Below are 19,742 nucleotides of genomic sequence, written 5' to 3' on the forward strand. Positions count from 1 at the left end.
AATTTCCTTTTTCATCCATCTGGGGGATGCCATTACATCTGGGATATATCAAAGCAAGCCAATAAAGGAGGGGGAGAGTCGGAACAGACAGCTCTAAGAATTTTCCGCCTAACACTGGCTTCCCACGCGCCAAATGTATCGAAGCAGTAAAATTTTTGTAAAAGTGCGTACGGATGACCAGGTAGCAGCTTTGCACAACTGCTCAACCGAGGCACCATGCCGTACAGCTCAAGAAACCCCAACAGCATGAGTCGAGTGGGCCCAAATTGAGGCCGGAACCGTCACATTTGAGGACAAATATGCCTGCCGATTGGCAAAAGTGACCTATCTAGAAATGGATCCTTTTGAAGCTGGCCAGCCTCTTTTTGGTCCATCAATCAACACCAACAGGGAATCTGTATGCCTCAAAGACGCAGTACTGTCCAAGTAAATGCGTAACACATCCAACAGTGCTAAGTAAGAAGCTTCACTAGTCACTAAATCCTGGCGAAAAGCTGGAAGGACAATATCCTGGTTAATGTGGAAAGCCAAAACCACCTTCAGAAGAAAGGAAGGTTTAGTGCGTAACACTACCCCTATCCTCATGAAAAATGAGAAGCGGAGATTTACAAGAAAGAGCCGCTAACTCAGATACCCTTCTGGCCGAGGTAATGGCCAAAAGAAAAAAAAAAAAAAAAACAACCTTCAAAGTGAGAGATTGCAATTCTACAGATCCCAAAGGCTCAAATGGTACCTTTTGAAGTGCCTCCAAAACTAATTTTAAGTCCCAAGGAGGAACCGGCAGGACGTAAGGAGGCTGCATATGAAGAACCCCGTGTAAGAAGATTTGAACTTCAGGAATGGAGGCCAAAATTGTCCCTTAAGAGAGGACAATCTAAGACCCTTAACCAACCCCTCTTGCAGAAAAGACAAGAGAGGAGACACTCGGAACCTTTCAGGTTTGAACTTGTGTTGTTCACACCAAGAAATAAATATCTTCTATATTTTATGATAAATCTTGGAAGTAACTGGTTTGCGAGCCTGTATCATGGTTGTCACAACAGATTCTGAAAACCCTTTGGCCCTCAAGATATTGGATTTAAGAACCATGCCGTCAAAGCCAAGTGAGGGAAACTGGGTGACGACATGGACTCTGAAGTAACAGATCTGGACGCAGGAGCAGACGATACGAAACATCTGCCAACATATTCCGAAGAACGGTTTACAAATGATGGTGCGGCCAGTCTAGTCACCAGAATGACCGGCCGTGCCACTAATCGAATCCGCTGAATTACCTTTGGTAACATTACCAGAGGAGGAAAGATGTATCCCAGCTGAAACACCCAACGTGCTGTCACGGCAACCACCAGAGATGCCCGAGGACTAAAGGGCATATATCTATACTTTGGAAGTTTCTTGATGAGACGAGAAGCCATTAGATCTATGTCTGGAGATTTCCATTTGGAAACTATTTCCGCAAACACCTCCTGGTGTAATTCCTTTTCCCCTGGATGCACATTGTGGTGACTTTAGGAGTCCACCCCTGAAATGTAATTTGCCGAAATAGCTGGAACCCAATTTTCTGCCCAATGAAGGATGCGAGAAACCTCCCTCATTGCTTGCCAGCTGCATGTGCCAACCTGCTTGTAAGTAGTAAGCGCAAAAAAGAAAAAATAATGGGAGCGCTAGTCCAGCTACTGGTTTGAAATCAAACAATTTAGTAAAAATACATTTAAAATTGCTATACAATGGTACACAGTAGGAAACAAAACAACAGATAAAAAGCCAAGTGGCCACTAGAATATTAATCCAATTTTACAGGGATCCGGTTAAAGCATTCATATATACAAATATGATATGATATGGCAGGTAACCAAAATATCCCAGTCTCAATAAATGCAATGATTGCAGCGAAATCTGCACTAGGTTAATAGCTTAAAGTCCAGTCACAAAATAATCAAGCAGATAAGCAGGTTCAAGTTAGTAATTAGTATTAGCAGCAAAGCGTGATAGTTAGTAATGTCATTGAGGCACAAGTCCACTCAATAAAGATGTTTTGTAAGAAAGAAGCATGGAGATATATTACCATCCAGTAGCTTTTCTCGTGTCCAGAGACACTAATGACTTAATAGTTCTTACCTCTACCCTTATTCCAGGGGAAAACACTGGCTCTTTTAGAAGCATAATTAATCCTGTGCTACAGTCGTGTGTACGCTGGCACCTATAGATAAGGCGCTATCCACACCGTGTGGTCTAAGGTTTGCGAGCCTGTATCATGGTTTTCACAACAGATTCTGAAAATCCTCTGGCCCTCAAGATATTGGATTTAGGTCCGAGGCAGAGGGACCTCTGTGCTTATTCCGCGGCACTTTTAGCGGAAAACAATGCTGTAGTATGTAGGAGACGCTGGGGATATTGCTTTATGCCACTTCCGGTATTCTGGAACTTCCGGCTTCCAGTATGCATTCCACCTGCCTCCCACGAGTCAACTGACGCGTTTCTCCGCCCTATGACACGGCGGTTTCAACTAGGATAGCTGCACGCTTATTGGAGCCTCATTTTATCACTCACAAAGAGGGCTGATTGGTGGCTAGATTTTCTAATTACCTGTTAACTGTTTACATGCCATCCTATAACAATATTCTTATAAACAGACTCCAACATCATATACATTAATCAAACATTTAATATAAATCATAACATCTTAATAATTTATAAGATGCTACATTGAGGTGCCTCCTGTATGTTACTGCCTAGATTCCTGAGAAACAGTGCAGTAAAGAAGCTTATATATCACAATATTGTAAACCCAACATAGATCACCAGGTTCATACTAGGGATGTGCGCCGACCCCCATGTTTTGGTTTTGGATCTGTATCTCCTTCAAGGTTTCAGATCTGGATTTGGTTTTACAAAACCACCCTTGCGTGTTTTGGTTTTGCATCTATTTTTTTCAAACAAAATTATATAAACAGCTAAAACCACATAATTTGGGCCTGTTTTTGTTCCTACAGTAATATTAACTTTAATAATAACTTTCAGACATTTCCAGGCATTTTTAATGGTATACAATCGGGAAACCGGCTGCCTTAATACAGACAGCCGGCTTCCTGACTGTCATATCCCGGCGAGGGTGAAATGCCGGGCGTCTAGATATAGACGCCTGACATTTCCCCGACGCCGGGAGACCAGCGCCCGGCATTCCGATCGAAAGGATGCCAGGCGCCGTGAGCGGACAGCGGCATTAGGTTTAGGGCACCCGTGGGGACGGTTAGGCTAGGGGGAAGGGAGGGTTAGGGTTAAGCACCCCCCCAGGGGACTTAGGTTTAGGCGGGCCCAGGGGGGGATTAGGTTAGGTTTAGGAACCCCTAAGGAGGGTTAGGGGGTTAGGTTAGTTTATACTTACCTTAGCGACGATCGGGATTTCTAGCGCTGTCAGCCAGGCGCTGCCAGGAATCGAACCGACAGTATTTCATACCGATTCCATTTTTAACCACCTCACAATGTTGATTTCACTATTTTTCACCAATATAGGCCAAAGGCTGCAGCGAGCTGGCTGGCTGAAGTAAGTGACAGAGCAGTGGCACAAACGCAAGGCAGTTTAAAAAAAATATAAGACATCTATGAAACATTGCCACACAGCAGTGGCAGACAGGATGGCAGTTTAATAAACTATAATAATGTCAGTCGGCAAGGCCCCAAATTGTGCAAAATGTAAGGAAAAGAAGTGCAAGATGGAATTGTCCTTGGGCCCTCCCACACATGCTAATGTGGGATATTAAAAAGGACATGCACAGTTAACAAACCAAGCACTTTAACAACAAGAACTGACACTTTTGTGGTTGAAGTCCTTGGTTTGTTTGGGCTTCAACAAATTATTTTTTGGAAGGACTATCTTCAATTATTAAGTAGGAGGATGTTGGTGGTGGAGATTGCATGTACTGGTCCAAACTGCTGGTAGCCAATACTGGACTGCTTGTTATTAATTTACAAATTATAATTTTGTTAAACAAATTGCATGAACCCACTGCAAATGACGTAACAGGGAGGAGGTGCCTAGATGGTTAACGTCCCTTTCTCTGGTAACTTTGGCTTTACAAATGGAACAGATGCCTTCACAATGGTTGTCAGAATTTTGATTAAAAATAATTCCACACCCAAGACGTGGCTTTTCTGGCTCTCTCTTTATCACGAACAAGAACTGCTGCCACTGGTGGCTACTCAAACATCCTCCTCATTAGCGACAGATAGGACACACATATTCCCCTCATCCTCCTTTTGCACTTCCTCCACACTATCATCCTGATTTTCTATTATTTCACCATCTAATACTAGCAAAGCCATCATGGCGTCAGCTGTTATACTTACTTCCTCTATCAAAGGATTGCTTAATAGTATATTATTTTTTTTAAATTACTACTAGTAGTAGTCTTCTTAGTCTTTCTGGGATGAAGATCCACCCCCAGCAGCAGAAACAGACATAGCACTCAAGGATCCTTCTGAGGAATCACAAATAGGAGAGGAGTCAGTCATGCTTATGAAATTGGATGGAGCAGGACTACTTGCGATCACGATTGAGGATGTTGATGATGCAGGTGTTGGATATTGCAGGCGCTTGGATCTAACAAAGAGAAGGTAGCAGCTAGGTGACAATGGACTGATTGTTACGTTTTTAGCCAAAGTTTCTGAATTTTGCAAACACTTTGGAATTTGATGAATGCGCTGCAAGTGACGTAACAGGGAGGAGGTTCTTAGATGGTTAAGGTCCTTACCTCTACGCACTCTTGCTTGGCAAATGTTACAGATGGCTTGACAACTGTTGTCCGGATATGGGTGGAAATAATTCCACACATGAGAAGTGGATTTTTTTTGTCTTTTGCCCCGGCATAACAATGGGCTTTTTCATACCATGGGCAACAAATGTCCGATTTACACAAACATCCTCGGCATCAACATCCTCATCATCCTTGTTAGCGCCAACTACAGAAATATCCTCCTCATCCTTCTGGTGCAATTCCACAGAAGCATCCTCAATTTCTAAGTCAGCATCAGCATGTTGACTTGTGCTGCTCATCCCCACATTTGCAGAGGGTACACAAATGGTGGAAGGAGGATCTTCTTCAAGTAGTGTGTTAGAAAGGTCAGGCTCACACATGGCAACAGCGGACACAGACTCTCCTCGGGAATCTGACATTTCTGAGCACACAGTTGGTTCATGTGCCTTAGTGATTTTCATTTTTTTTGACACTTCTCAGAGAAGGGCTTACATCATCATAAGATGCAGAACCACCAGATATGAATAAAGGCCAAGGGCTTATCTTTTCCTTGCCACTTCATGTACTAAATGGCATATTGAAAATTTTTTGTTTCTCTGCAGCCAACTTAGCTTTTACTTTTTTTTTTTTTTTTTTTTAACACTGTAAAACATTGCTTGTTTGATTTTAAATGCCCCGACTTAAGCCCTTGGGCATCGGCCTTCATAGAGGACATTGACAGCCTTGCATCATCATCATGACTGCTGACAGCAGCTGCAAGGCTGGTATGCGGTTCCTGCTCTCCTCTCATTTGATCGTCCTCCATATCAACAACCTTACACTGCAGTATATATATATATATATATATATTTATTTTTATTTATTTATTTTTTAACACTGGGGAAGAGCACCCCTGAACGAGGCAGCAGCCCCTTGATGAACAACACAGACAGCACCCCTTCTTTATGGACAACAAAGCAACCCTGACAAGTGCAGACAGACCACCTGCAGGGTCACAAATAAGTGGACGATAAACTGCGGCAGTATCACCGTACAATAATAACACAGCTAATTTGCCAACGCCGCCGCTTTACCGCCACTGGTCTATTCGCCTGCACCACCTGCTGAGGGGCTATAGACGGCAGCATAACTTTGACTAGAGTGAGCAGAAGAATCAAACCAACAAGGATTCATGGGGGGCATATACATAGAAGGATGCAAATGCTGTGGGTACCCCCATATCAGTAGGCAATATCGTGGCAGGAGCACGCAACGCTGCGGCCCTGTCCACCAAATCTTGTGTTGGTGTACAAGATATAAAAGGTGGCTGTTAACAACAGGCACTACACAACCCATCTTGCACAAAATCCTGCTCAAACAGGTCTGCAAAACAGGATTTACATGGTTTCAGCACAGGAAGCTCATCCTTCTCTCCTTTACATTTAGACATAGCAATGTGTAACAGGTATAACGTATAGAGTATAAATGCAATGTGACATTAAATGAAAAACCCCACACACCTTCAGAGGGATGAGAAACACAGTGATAGATATATCAGACAGTTGTGAAAAGGCAGTATAAATACGGTAGCTAGCATCACAGTCATATAAAATGCATAAATATAATGAAATGCTAAATACAAATGGACTGAATCAACTGACCAGCCCCCTCAGGGGTATTGGTAGGATATAGAGTGCTATATACCTGACCCAAGGGAGAGTTATGCAGGGAGACCGACCTAACCTCTGAGACCAACAGCTTTCAGCAGCACACCCAAGTTGGACTGTGAGCGTCTCACACATGAGGTGGTCAGAAGTAGCAAACCAGAAGCAGGAATCCGCAACCGGAAGTTGCGTCTGGGTTGGGGGAGGAGCGGCCGGGGGAGCGCCTATCTCCCCATAGCTGTGATTTTGACGGCACAGGTATGCTGGCCTCACAGTAGTAGACGCCATCTAGTGAGTCTACTATCCGTCCCCAGCGACAGACGATATGGCCCCGGCCGCCTTAGTGGTGACACTTAAACGAGACCTTCACTCGCAGCTGCCTTCAATGAGTCTCCTACACCGGGGACCTGGACTGCTTCACGCACGATTCCCCACATCAGGAATAATCTTGCGGAGGTAGGAGTCGCAGTTTAAGCGTCGTATTCAGCACCTAATACTGCTATACTCAGATAAATAAAAAAATAAAAATAAAAGTCTGAGACTGCCTAGGCAGTCCCACTGTTAAAACAGTGCTTCTGGATACTTGCCGCGCACCAAACAAAAAATGAATGCCTGTGGCTGGGGGTGGGTAATATAGGGAGGAGGATCTGTGCATGCTGGGAGCTTCAAAGCTGTAAGCTGTTTGGTACAATAGATCACTCTAACTACATACCACCAAGGAAGATTCTGTGGACCCTATGGACCCTGAAGAAAAACTGATTTTTTTTTTACACTGGGGAAAAGCACCCCTAATTGACAGAGCACCACCCCTGGACAACACAGCACCCCTTTATGGACTGCAGCCCTAGCCTGATGGACAGGACAAGTGACAGCAGCTGCAGCACCCACTGAAGGAAGCCTCCCTTTATATACTGCAGCCTAAGGCTGGGTACACACGTAAAAATTTTCTGTCCAACCACCCACAACTAGTAGATTGGTTGGAATGAAAAGCTGGTAATGTATGGGAGTAACAGATGATCAGCAATTTGCTCCTAAATGCCAAAAAAAACAGATGAAATGGTCGGTCAGACAAGTTTGTTAAATGTTTGATCTAAACAATTTGTTCAAACAACAATTTTTGTCCATTTTCCGGCATTTGGGAGCAAATTGCTGATTGTCATTTGCTTTCATACCTTACCAAATTTTCATTCCAACCAATCAACAAGTTGGATGGTTGGACAGAAAATCTTTACGTGTGTACCCAGCCTAAAGCCCCTTTATGGACAACAGTGACTACACGTCTGCTGGCTTCGCTCTCTCCACAGCTGAAGTAAAAATGGTGCAGATCGCGGGGACCTTTAATATAATCCAAAACCAGGTAGAATCCAACAACGCGAGGATGACGTTTTGCCTCGTCTTGAGAACAGAGTCACGCAGGTAAAGCCCTAGCCAGTCTTGGATTTGACTCGGAATTGCAATGTTCGGGTGGGTCCGGTTCTCGTTGAACCGGACCCGCTCATCTCTAGTTAATACCCAACACTAAATAATACGAGTTAACTGCTTATCTGTTAATACACCGCCATCCCCCTCTGCAGTGAATCTCTCCAAGCAGAACTCCAGCCGCTCTCAACAGCTGTTTGTGCGTGAGATGCTGAAACTCAAATACCTGGGCGAGGTGTGGCTGGGTACGTCTTCTGTTTCATTCAGGATGCCCGACGTCATCACAGCCTTCAACATTTCCATCCGGAGACTACAGTGTTACTGCGGCCTATAATGACCACCTCACCAACGGCACAACCGCATGTGCAGCGGCGCCGTGTCCTGGGGGCGTTCAAGCCTCTCTCTCCCCCACAAAGCCAGCAGCATGTTTCTGCTTCTGTAATCCCCTCCAGTGGTCCTCCCCAAAAAAACGTCGGGTCACTGAAAGCAGCGGGTGCTGCGGAAGTCGGGGGAGGTGAGAGACACGCCGGCCCTACAGCCACGAGAGTAATAACATACTCATGCTGGGAGGCAGTAAATACAAGCAACAAGGTATTTTACATATAACATGTATAAAGCTTACCTTCTCTTTTGCCAGTGGCCCCTTCAGATGCGTGTCAGGTATGGAAAGACGCAGGGACTTGGTGACTTTCCCAAGGGCCGTCTTTAGAGTGGGATACAGGGTTCACACAAACTTCAATTCTATCTAACTTCCACTCTACTAATGCTTGTCTGTTGCAAGAAACTAAGTACCCAAACCAAACATCAAAATAAATAAAACCTAACTAAAAGCTAGGACCTAGCTAGTGCCTTACTCTCCAAGGCACTAAAATGACAGAGGTTATGTTAGAAGGGGAGGGGTTAGAGCCAGTTTCAATTAGTTAGTGCCTGACTCCACACCTCACTACGTATAACTCAGAAGTAATAGTATCCCCCAGATGGATGAAAAAGTAATGTGTATTTTGTAGATAAAAGCAGATGTATGTGCTTACCTGGTAAATCCTTTTCTTCGATTCCATAGGGGACACAGGCTTTACACTGGGTATAGGTTGGTGGGTTGTCTGGGCAGCACACTGTTAAATATATTGAGCACAGCCCAGACTCCCCCTCCCCCAACGACAGGCACCTCAGTTTAGTTAAGAAGCCTAAAGCCAGGGGCAAGAGGAAGGAGAAGAAAGACTGGCACGCACTCCGGTCCATACACACAAGAAATGTGAACAGGAGACACGGAAGCAGAGCAAAGACCCAGCAGGTCAGGTGCGTCAGGGTGGGCGCCCTATGTCCCCTATGGAATCGAAGAAAAGGATTTAACAGGAAAGCACATAAATCACCTTTTCTTCCTCCTCCATAAGACACACAGGATTTACGCTGGGACGTCCCAAAGGGAGGGGACGATCCTGGGCTGTGCTGAGAACTCTTTGCCCAAAAGCCGCATCAGGGGAGGCGAAGGTGTCAAAAGAATAGAACTTTAGAAATATATTGCAGAGAACCACCTGGCCGCTTTACACAGCTGCTCCGCAGAAGCACCACAGCGCACTGCCCGGGTTGAATGAGCCCTCACCACGGCCTGTGCTGAAACATCTGCCGCCGCATAAGCGTGGCGAATAGTCAAACGGATCAATCTGGCCAGTAACTGCTTAGTAGCCGGCTAGCTACATTTGTGAAAATCATACAGGACAAAGAGGGAATCTGTCCTACGCAAGTCCATTGTCCAGTTTACTTAAATCGGGAGAGCTCACAAAACATTCGAAGAGGCCTCCTCCGGTGAGGAATCTGTAACCTGGAACCACAATCTCGATTGATGTGGAACTTAGAAGCAACCTTAGAAAGGTAACCTAGTTGTGTTTGAAGGACAGCTCGGTCCTGGTGAAAGATTAGAAACGGAGAGCGACAAGAAAATGCGCTCAAGTCAAACACCCATCAGGCAGAAGCTATGGCAAGGAGAAAGTCTTCCTGGTAAGCGAACAAAAAAAGTCTACTGTATCCAAAGGGCTTAAAAAGGCGAAGACTAAAGGGCCATAAGAACCAGAGATAAATTCCAAGGAGCCACCGGCACAAACGGGGGTTGTACGTGGAGAACACCCTGAAAAAAAGTCAGAACATCTGGCAACAGCGCAATCTGCCTCTGAAAGAGTTCCGAAAGAGCTGAAACTTGCACCTTTAGTAAAAGCAAGACGGAGGCCCAAATCCAGCCCAGCCTGCAAAAAGGAGAGGACTCTAGAAAGTCGGAATGACCTGGGGTTAGATTCCTAGCCGAACACCAGTCAAAGTAAGTTCCCCAAACCAGGTGGTAAATCCTAGCTGAAGAGGGCTTATGGGCATTGAGCATAGTGTGAACGACTGACCTGGAGAACCCCTTATCTCTCAAGATGGATGTCTCAAGAGTCTCCCCGTCAAAGCAAGACGGGCCAGATCCGGATGAAAGCATGGGCTCCGAGATAGAAGATCTGGCTGCAGTTGAAGATGCAGAGGAGCGTCGGAGAGGTCCTGTAGATCTGCGTATCACGCCCTCTGCAGCCAAAACTGAGCCACTAGGATCACCGTGCCGCCATCCAATTTCAATTTGTGGAGGACCCGCGGAAGAGACTGGAGGAAAAACGAACAGGAGTACTGAACTGCCAGAACATCCACCAAAAAGGCACCCGGATCTCTGGTGCGAGGGCAGTACCTCGGTACCTGGCGATTGTGTCGAGATGCCATGTGAATACTGAATCCTGGATGCGATATAATTATGATTATTTTAATTGAATAGATCAGTATTTCAGTTGAGATTCATCCATTAATGGGAATACTCATTACCAACTATTTATTTAAATAAAGTGGAAAATATATGACCTATACTATATTATTTAATGATAAACTGATTATTTAATAACAATACAAGCTGACTTATGCTATACTAATTATCCAATACATATACAGCTGTTACTCTATATAAGAAAATTTTAGACACAAACATCTTGTGTTTATTATAGTATTAGAATCCACTGAGTAAATGAGTGGTGTAAAGTCTGCCTAGTGGGATTATAAGTGCTGAGAAATTGTAATAGAGGTAAATGTGGCCCTTCTGATCAGCTACAATTGTATCTAATATAGACAGTGAACTAGTGTTTCAGTTTAAGAGACACATAGTGCCCTGATTATAGACAATACTCCTAACCAGTTAGAGTCAATCTGAGTTACCCACTGAGAATAGCAGCTACAACTGTAAGACATTATCATTATAGAATTATAAATACAAACAGATATAATAAAGAGTTAAATCTCTATCTTAATAAGACATGAAAACAAGAAACTCGACTATTTAAAGGAATGCAGTGTTAGAAAGAGGAAGGGTGACATTTTTAACCAGGCAGGCAACATGCGCAACCTATAAGATGCCTAGCGCTCCTTACACAGTAAAAATTTAAATGATTAGTAAATCCAGTGAAGCTGCAGCACAGTGAGTCCTCTGCAGGTACCAACACTAAACTGAGGTGCCTGTGACCGGGGGCAGGGGAGTCTGGGCTGCGCTCAACAAGTTTAACCGTGTGGTGCCCAGTCTGCAACCTATACCCAGCGCAAAGCCTGTGTCCCCTATGGAGGCAGAAGAAAAAAAAATACACCATAACCTCTCTTGGTCCTGTCATATCTGTGCAAATGTACAGTCCTATGGCTGTCTTGTAACAGCAGCTACTAGTACCTACTGCCGTGATAAGTTCCACAATTTGGAGGACTCCCCGGGGTGCTTATGTTCGGAGCTGTTGTTAGAAATGCTGTCCACGTTCGTCCAACAGCTTCGGTCTGGCGGCAGCTGGGACTACCAAAGTACTGAACACTTGTCCTTGTGTTCAGTGAGCCGCAGTTCATCCTGCAGCAGCTACAAGGCTTGCTAGCACACACATCAGGTGTGTAACATGCAGTGTAAACCTGCCGCCCATGTCTGTAAATAGCCTCACAAGTGCAGTAAGGACCCGTGGGTTGTATAGAGGGTACTCTCAGATGGCACTGTCAGCTGAATAATGCGGTTGCTCAGTGTGGAGCCCTCAATGTTTCTTCTTCCAAATACCTCAGAACAACTTTAACTTTACTCTTTTATTTTAACAAGGTTGAAGCTGATAATAGTATTTCATATTGCTGTTGCTCAAGTATTTATTGCCTATTGCAGATTAGTGACAAAGATATTGTTGCAATTGAGGACTTCTCTAATAATCAGCAAAAGATTTCCATATTATATCCTGACCAGAGATTACTTCCAAAGGACATTTACTGCCTCTTGTGTTCATCACTCTCTCCAATTAGGTCTGCTGCTTATTTCTGCTGAGCACAGTGATAGTGATAGGAGATGTGCTTATGTAGTTTTTATTAGTTATTGAGAAAGTAAAGACTTTTTTTTTTATATAAGCCAATTCTTTATAACAGTACACACTATATTATATAGATTTTATTTACAGTGTGTATATATTAGCAGTTGATTTGTTGTACGGATATAAAAAGTAGGGGATTAGCAGTATCACCCAGAACGGCAGTTTAAAACCAGAGTCTTCATTTTATTAAGGTTCATGTCATGTTAGAATTCCTTTACTTGTTTGTTCAACTGAAATACTTCCCTTGTGTTTGTCCCATTTAAAGAGGGCTCAGTGACCTTCATTTTAATGGTTATGTCAGTGGTTCCCAAACTGGGTGCAGCGTGGCACTTGCTTGGATGCTGTGGTTGCTAGTCCTGCACCAAATCAAATTATTTATGGTCAATGTGATTGGTAGCGACCAGCACTGGTTTTGCCTATTATAAAATACGTGGACAAACAGCAGTGCCACCCTGTCCACCAACTCATAACTGAACCCAAGGATGACAGGTAAGCACAATTCACTTAAATTCATTATTTTTGCTGGATTTCACAACAAGAAACTTTTGGGCTACGGGTGCCATGAAAAAAATGTTGGGACACCGTGATACAAAACACTTTGGGAACCACTGGTTTGTGACAAATTATCGAGTAAACTGATATGCACTATTAATGCTTGGTAAACAATTAGCCTGGCAAGAAAAAAAATAAAAAATTCTGTAAACAGCAAAATATTGTATGATAAACAATCACAGTGCAAATAACGCTGTGTAAAGCTGATTTTTCTCACAAAGGGACTCTTACCTTGAAACGAATTATGTACGCAGCAATGAGTACACCAACACTTTGAGCGAGGTCACCTAGCGCGTGTATAAAAGCGGCTCGCACAGCTAGGCTACCGTGGCTATGTCCGTGGGGGCTGGGAGAAGAAATAGCTGGAGCACTTGGAGAATGTGAGTGGGAATGAGGATGGCCTGCTTGATTTAACAAGAATCCCATTCTGTAGACATGAAAATAAAAAAAAGTTAGAATCTGGAAACAAACACAAAACAAGCGTCTTGTACAAAGAGCACCTCATTGCTGGAAATAGCACTAAGTGTTACACACTCCATAATGGTACCCATATCAAATAAATCATGTGACATGGGTGGGACGCGTTTGCAGAGTACATAAGATCTGAGAAGTACACACCTATATATGCATAAATTAATAGTAGCTGACACCTAAGCAGTAAATATCTTATGCAATAAACTGGAATACAAAGCAGGTGGACGGACAAGAAACTATACAGAGCATTTACATCTTTCAAAACGAATTGCTGCAACTAAGCTTTAATTTCCTTGTTGTCATTTCTGATACTCCATAGATTGTGCTATGTGAATTTGTGGATAATAATAATACATTTCCCTATAACTCCCAGTTAATTTGTCTTATATGCAGACTTCTAGTACTTTTATCTGGAGAAACAAAGTACTCTTGCTTTTGAAGTCATCATTTGCTTTAGTGTCATTAGCGGAATGAGTACTACTAATCCTTAGCAGCTAATGTTTCATAACTAGGGTGTAGTACCTGAGTAACAGTTGAACAATTTTTCGCTTTCCATCACCGTAACTTACATGAGATTTACAGCAACACCAACAGCTGCTGTTATCAGCATCACATCCCCATTAATGTCGTAGTCCATGTGAATGGTTCGCTCAATTGCTTCATACAGTAAGAAGCCTGTGAGAACGTACACCAGTAATACACTGACGATGGCTGACAGAACCTCTGTAATCGAAATAAAAAGGCAAAATCTATAGCATAGAAGCAACAAACAAAATAAAATTACCAAATGTGCTGACAATAGTTGTTAAAAGGGGATCTCCACCTTCAGATAATTATATTGTCCAAGACGGTTCTTTCTCCTAACCTTAGAGCAGACAACAGAATTGTAGAACATAGCTTATCTGTTATCATACCCAAGGTCAATAAAAATAAGTAAATCTGCTTTGAAAATACAATTTTCTGAAGGTGGAGATCCATCTTAAAATTAGGAGGCACAGGTCAGGAATCTAGGAAGGTGACAAAGTTGAACTTCATTAGAAAGCACTCTGAAGTAATTATTGAACACTTGCTTTAACATGCATACTAATGAAAGTGGTTAATGCATCAAGCAGTGGAGAGTGGAGAAGTGGACCAGTGGAGAGGTTGCCCATAACAACCAATCAGCTATGGGCAACTTTTCCAAGTCTCCAGTTTTTTCACTGTTTAATACATCAACCCCTAATTTAATTCTATGGTTCTCTGCTGTGAAATAGCGAAGCCTTTGCAGTTACAGCCCTCGCCCTATTACTACAAAAAAGCTGTGCAAGCTATAGTCAGTGCAAGTTGCTTCTCATATGCCCAGTGGTTTGTGTAATGCCACAAAATTAAAATCAGATACTTGATATCTAGGCCAGACAAATTATTTCCAATTCAGGACTCATTCTGGATTATCTAACACGTAGTTAAGTAGTATATGCATTCAGATCTATGGAAATGACCTGAAAACATGAAATGCCAGTAGGAAATGTGTAGGAACTGTGGCTGCCTTACAATAAGGCTTACCCAGCCTTGACATCTGTTCTGTTTGTTGCGTAAGGCACGATTAGAAAAATGTTATTGCATGTAAAAACTTAATAAATGGGTATGTGGTGTTTGAGATCTATAGCCAGCATATACAGCAGAAGATGTGGTCACATGAACATACCCTGTATGGACAAACATACCCAGTGCATGAATGCAGAGTTTGCAATATACCTTGTGTATGCTAAGTAAAGTGATCACACACATACAAGCATATGCAGACTTGCTGGATTCTGGCACTCCACTTGTGCCTGGGGAAGGGACATTCTAATGTAGGCCAAGTACAGTAAGGGCGTGTTTGCAGGCAAGGACAGACATTTACTATTGAGAAAACCATACTATTTGCAGGTGCAAATAGTAGGTGATGATGGTGGCCGATTATCATTGATTGTTTGCTTATGCACCACTAAACCGATTGGTTCTTTCTACAATGTTAGGCATATATTATGCTTTTTGGGTGCTTGTTTAAGTAAATGTTTTTCTTTTTTTCTAGAATGTGAGTTGTTTCTGATGTATTAAGGAAATATTTTAAGAATTATCGATGCTCAATAGTGAATGCATATTTTGCAAACAATTTATTAACATGGGTGTAAGGGTATGTGATGTATGTCTGGCAAAAACCAGGTGCTTATACTGCTGGTCCTGACCTACCTGTACATTGCAATATACTTGTATATGCTTGAAACTGTGTTTTTGTAGAGAACGCAAAACAGTGCCTGTGTTTTGGAGTGCAATTGATCATCGGTGTTGTTTTTTGTCAATAGCAAGGTCTCCGTATAGTATATTTATATGATGGGGGGAAAAAAAAAAAAAAAGACTTCGTTCACAATAATGTATTTATAGTTACTAAACCTACAACATTAGTCCTACTTTAATTTTTATAAAAGTGGTGCAGCTCAGACATACCTAAGCGATGGAATCCAAAGGTGAAACGTTTGTTTGGAGACTTTGCCGACAACCAGAAGGCAAGCAAGGTCAGAATAATACTGATGAGATCAGTAAGCATATGAAGTGCATCAGTCATGATTGCAAGGCTGTTGGAAATGTACCCACCTGTTAAAAAAGGATTAAGAAGTTACATAATCTGAAGATTATGTTTAATTGAAACTCTACCAATGAAGAAACATTTACCATGTATTATTAGACAAGAGATCATTTTGTACAATTTTCTTTGAGAGAAAAAACAAACAAAAAAAAAACGTACTGTTACAAGGACCTGGTTTTAAGCAACCAATGTTTAAGGCATAGTGCACAGGTTCCCAAACTCCGCCATTGCAGTCCAGGTTTCAAGAATATCCATGCTTGGGTACATGTGACTTAATACCGCAGCCAATTGCGGACAGGACAGGTACACACACACACACACACACTGCAGGACAGGCACACACACACACACACACACTGCAGGACAGGCACACACACACACACACACACTGCAGGACAGGCACACACACACACACACACACTGCAGGACAGGCACACACACACACTGCAGGACAGGCACACACACACACACTGCAGGACAGGCACACACACACACACTGCAGGACAGGCACACACACACACACTGCAGGACAGGCACACACACACACACTGCAGGACAGGCACACACACACACACTGCAGGACAGGCACACACACACACACTGCAGGACAGGCACACACACACACACACACTGCAGGACAGGCACACACACACACACACACTGCAGGACAGGCACACACACACACACACACTGCAGGACAGGCACACACACACACACACACTGCAGGACAGGCACACACACACACACACACTGCAGGACAGGCACACACACACACACACACTGCAGGACAGGCACACACACACACACACACTGCAGGACAGGCACACACACACACACACACTGCAGGACAGGCACACACACACACACACACTGCAGGACAGACAGACACACACACACACACTGCAGGACAGACAGACACACACACACACACTGCAGGACAGACAGACACACACACACACACTGCAGGACAGACAGACACACACACACACACTGCAGGACAGACAGACACACACACACACACACACTGCAGGACAGACAGACACACACACACACACTGCAGGACAGACAGACACACACACACACACTGCAGGACAGACAGACACACACACACACACTGCAGGACAGACAGACACACACACACACACTGCAGGACAGACAGACACACACACACACACTGCAGGACAGACAGACACACACACACACACTGCAGGACAGACAGACACACACACACACACTGCAGGACAGACAGACACACACACACACACACTGCAGGACAGACAGACACACACACACACACACTGCAGGACAGACAGACACACACACACACACACTGCAGGACAGACAGACACACACACACACACACTGCAGGACAGACAGACACACACACACACACACTGCAGGACAGACAGACACACACACACACTGCAGGACAGACAGACACACACACACACACACTGCAGGACAGACAGACACACACACACACACACTGCAGGACAGACAGACACACACACACACACACTGCAGGACAGACAGACACACACACACACACACTGCAGGACAGACAGACACACACACACACACTGCAGGACAGACAGACACACACACACACACACTGCAGGACAGACAGACACACACACACACACACTGCAGGACAGACAGACACACACACACACACACTGCAGGACAGACAGACACACACACACACACACTGCAGGACAGACAGACACACACACACACACACTGCAGGACAGACAGACACACACACACACTGCAGGACAGACAGACACACACACACACACACACTGCAGGACAGACAGACACACACACACACACACACTGCAGGACAGACAGACACACACACACACACACACTGCAGGACAGACAGACACACACACACACACACTGCAGGACAGACAGACACACACACACACACACTGCAGGACAGACAGACACACACACACACACACACTGCAGGACAGACAGACACACACACACACACACACTGCAGGACAGACAGACACACACACACACACACTGCAGGACAGACAGACACACACACACACTGCAGGACAGACAGACACACACACACACACACTGCAGGACAGACAGACACACACACACACACTGCAGGACAGACAGACACACACACACACTGCAGGACAGACAGACACACACACACTGCAGGACAGACAGACACACACACACTGCAGGACAGACAGACACACACACACTGCAGGACAGACACACACACACACTGCAGGACAGGTACACACACACACACTGCAGGACAGGTACACACACACACACAATGCAGGACAGGTACACACACACACACAATGCAGGACAGGTACACACACACACACAATGCAGGACAGGTACACACACACACACAATGCAGGACAGGTACACACACACACACACAATGCAGGACAGGTACACACACACACACACAATGCAGGACAGGTACACACACACACACACAATGCAGGACAGGTACACACACACACACACAATGCAGGACAGGTACACACACACACACAATGCAGGACAGGTACACACACACACACACAATGCAGGACAGGTACACACACACACACACAATGCAGGACAGGTACACACACACACACACAATGCAGGACAGGTACACACACACACACACAATGCAGGACAGGTACACACACACACAATGCAGGACAGGTACACACACACACAATGCAGGACAGGTACACACACACACACACAATGCAGGACAGGTACACACACACACACACAATGCAGGACAGGTACACACACACACACACAATGCAGGACAGGTACACACACACACACACACAATGCAGGACAGGTACACACACACACACAATGCAGGACAGGTACACACACACACACAATGCAGGACAGGTACACACACACACACAATGCAGGACAGGTACACACACACACAATGCAGGACAGGTACACACACACACAATGCAGGACAGGTACACACACACAATGCAGGACAGGTACACACACACAATGCAGGACAGGTACACACACACAATGCAGGACAGGTACACACACACAATGCAGGACAGGTACACACACACAATGCAGGACAGGTACACACACACAATGCAGGACAGGTACACACACACAATGCAGGACAGGTACACACACACAATGCAGGACAGGTACACACACACAATGCAGGACAGGTACACACACACAATGCAGGACAGGTACACACACACAATGCAGGACAGGTACACACACACAATGCAGGACAGGTACACACACAATGCAGGACAGGTACACACACAATGCAGGACAGGTACACACACACACACACAATGCAGGACAGGTACACACACCCCCACTCACCCATCAGCTCGCCCAGCATGAAGAGCAGATAGAGCACCGCCGCCAGACCCAGCCGCCTCTTCACCATCCTCTGCCTCCTCCTCTCCCGCTGCTGGCGGCAGCTCTCGCACGGATCAGCCCGGCTCTGCGGGGAGCTCCGCTCAAGCAGCGAGTCGTCATCCGAGGACAGAGCCAGGGGCCCCCCGTTAACGACCGGGACATCATCTGCTACCAGCACCCGCAGCTTATTGAAGCGGGGCAGCCCGTCCTCCTCCTCGTCCACCGCCGCCTCGTCCGGGTAGTCAAAGCCGGCGTCATCGCTCAAGTATGGTGGTTGGTCCCCTCTGCGGAGCTTCAGCCTGACAGCGCTCCACCACGCGTGAGGCCGCCACATGGCAGCCGGGGACTCGGAGCTGCTGCGCTGACAGGAGACGTCCTGCCGCCCGCTCCCCGCTGCTGTTGCCGCCTGGGGACACACACACTGACTGACACTTCCGGGTACACCGCGCGTGCTCTACAAAACAACGTGTCACATGACGCGGAGGCGCGCGCACACATATATCTGCGC

General features: G+C 45.0%; 1 protein-coding gene across 1 annotated transcript in view; it reads right to left on the reverse strand.

Annotated features, from left to right (window-relative positions):
- Positions 1–19,701, reverse strand: part of SLC30A4 (solute carrier family 30 member 4) — a 39,856-nt gene extending 20,155 nt beyond the window's left edge. Inside the window, exons 1-4 of the mRNA XM_088472815.1 lie at positions 19,196–19,701; positions 15,694–15,840; positions 13,797–13,950; positions 12,985–13,180 (exon numbers count right to left, since the gene is read on the reverse strand). Coding sequence (XP_088328941.1) covers positions 12,985–13,180; positions 13,797–13,950; positions 15,694–15,840; positions 19,196–19,568 — 870 coding nt within the window. The 5' untranslated portion in view covers positions 19,569–19,701. The remainder of the gene's footprint in view (positions 1–12,984; positions 13,181–13,796; positions 13,951–15,693; positions 15,841–19,195) is intronic.
- Positions 19,702–19,742: the final 41 nt, after the last annotated feature.

The sequence above is a fragment of the Taudactylus pleione genome, unplaced genomic scaffold (genome assembly GCF_031769625.1).
Source record: "Taudactylus pleione unplaced genomic scaffold, aTauple2 ptg000129l, whole genome shotgun sequence".
NCBI classification, from domain to species: Eukaryota; Metazoa; Chordata; class Amphibia; order Anura; family Myobatrachidae; genus Taudactylus; species Taudactylus pleione.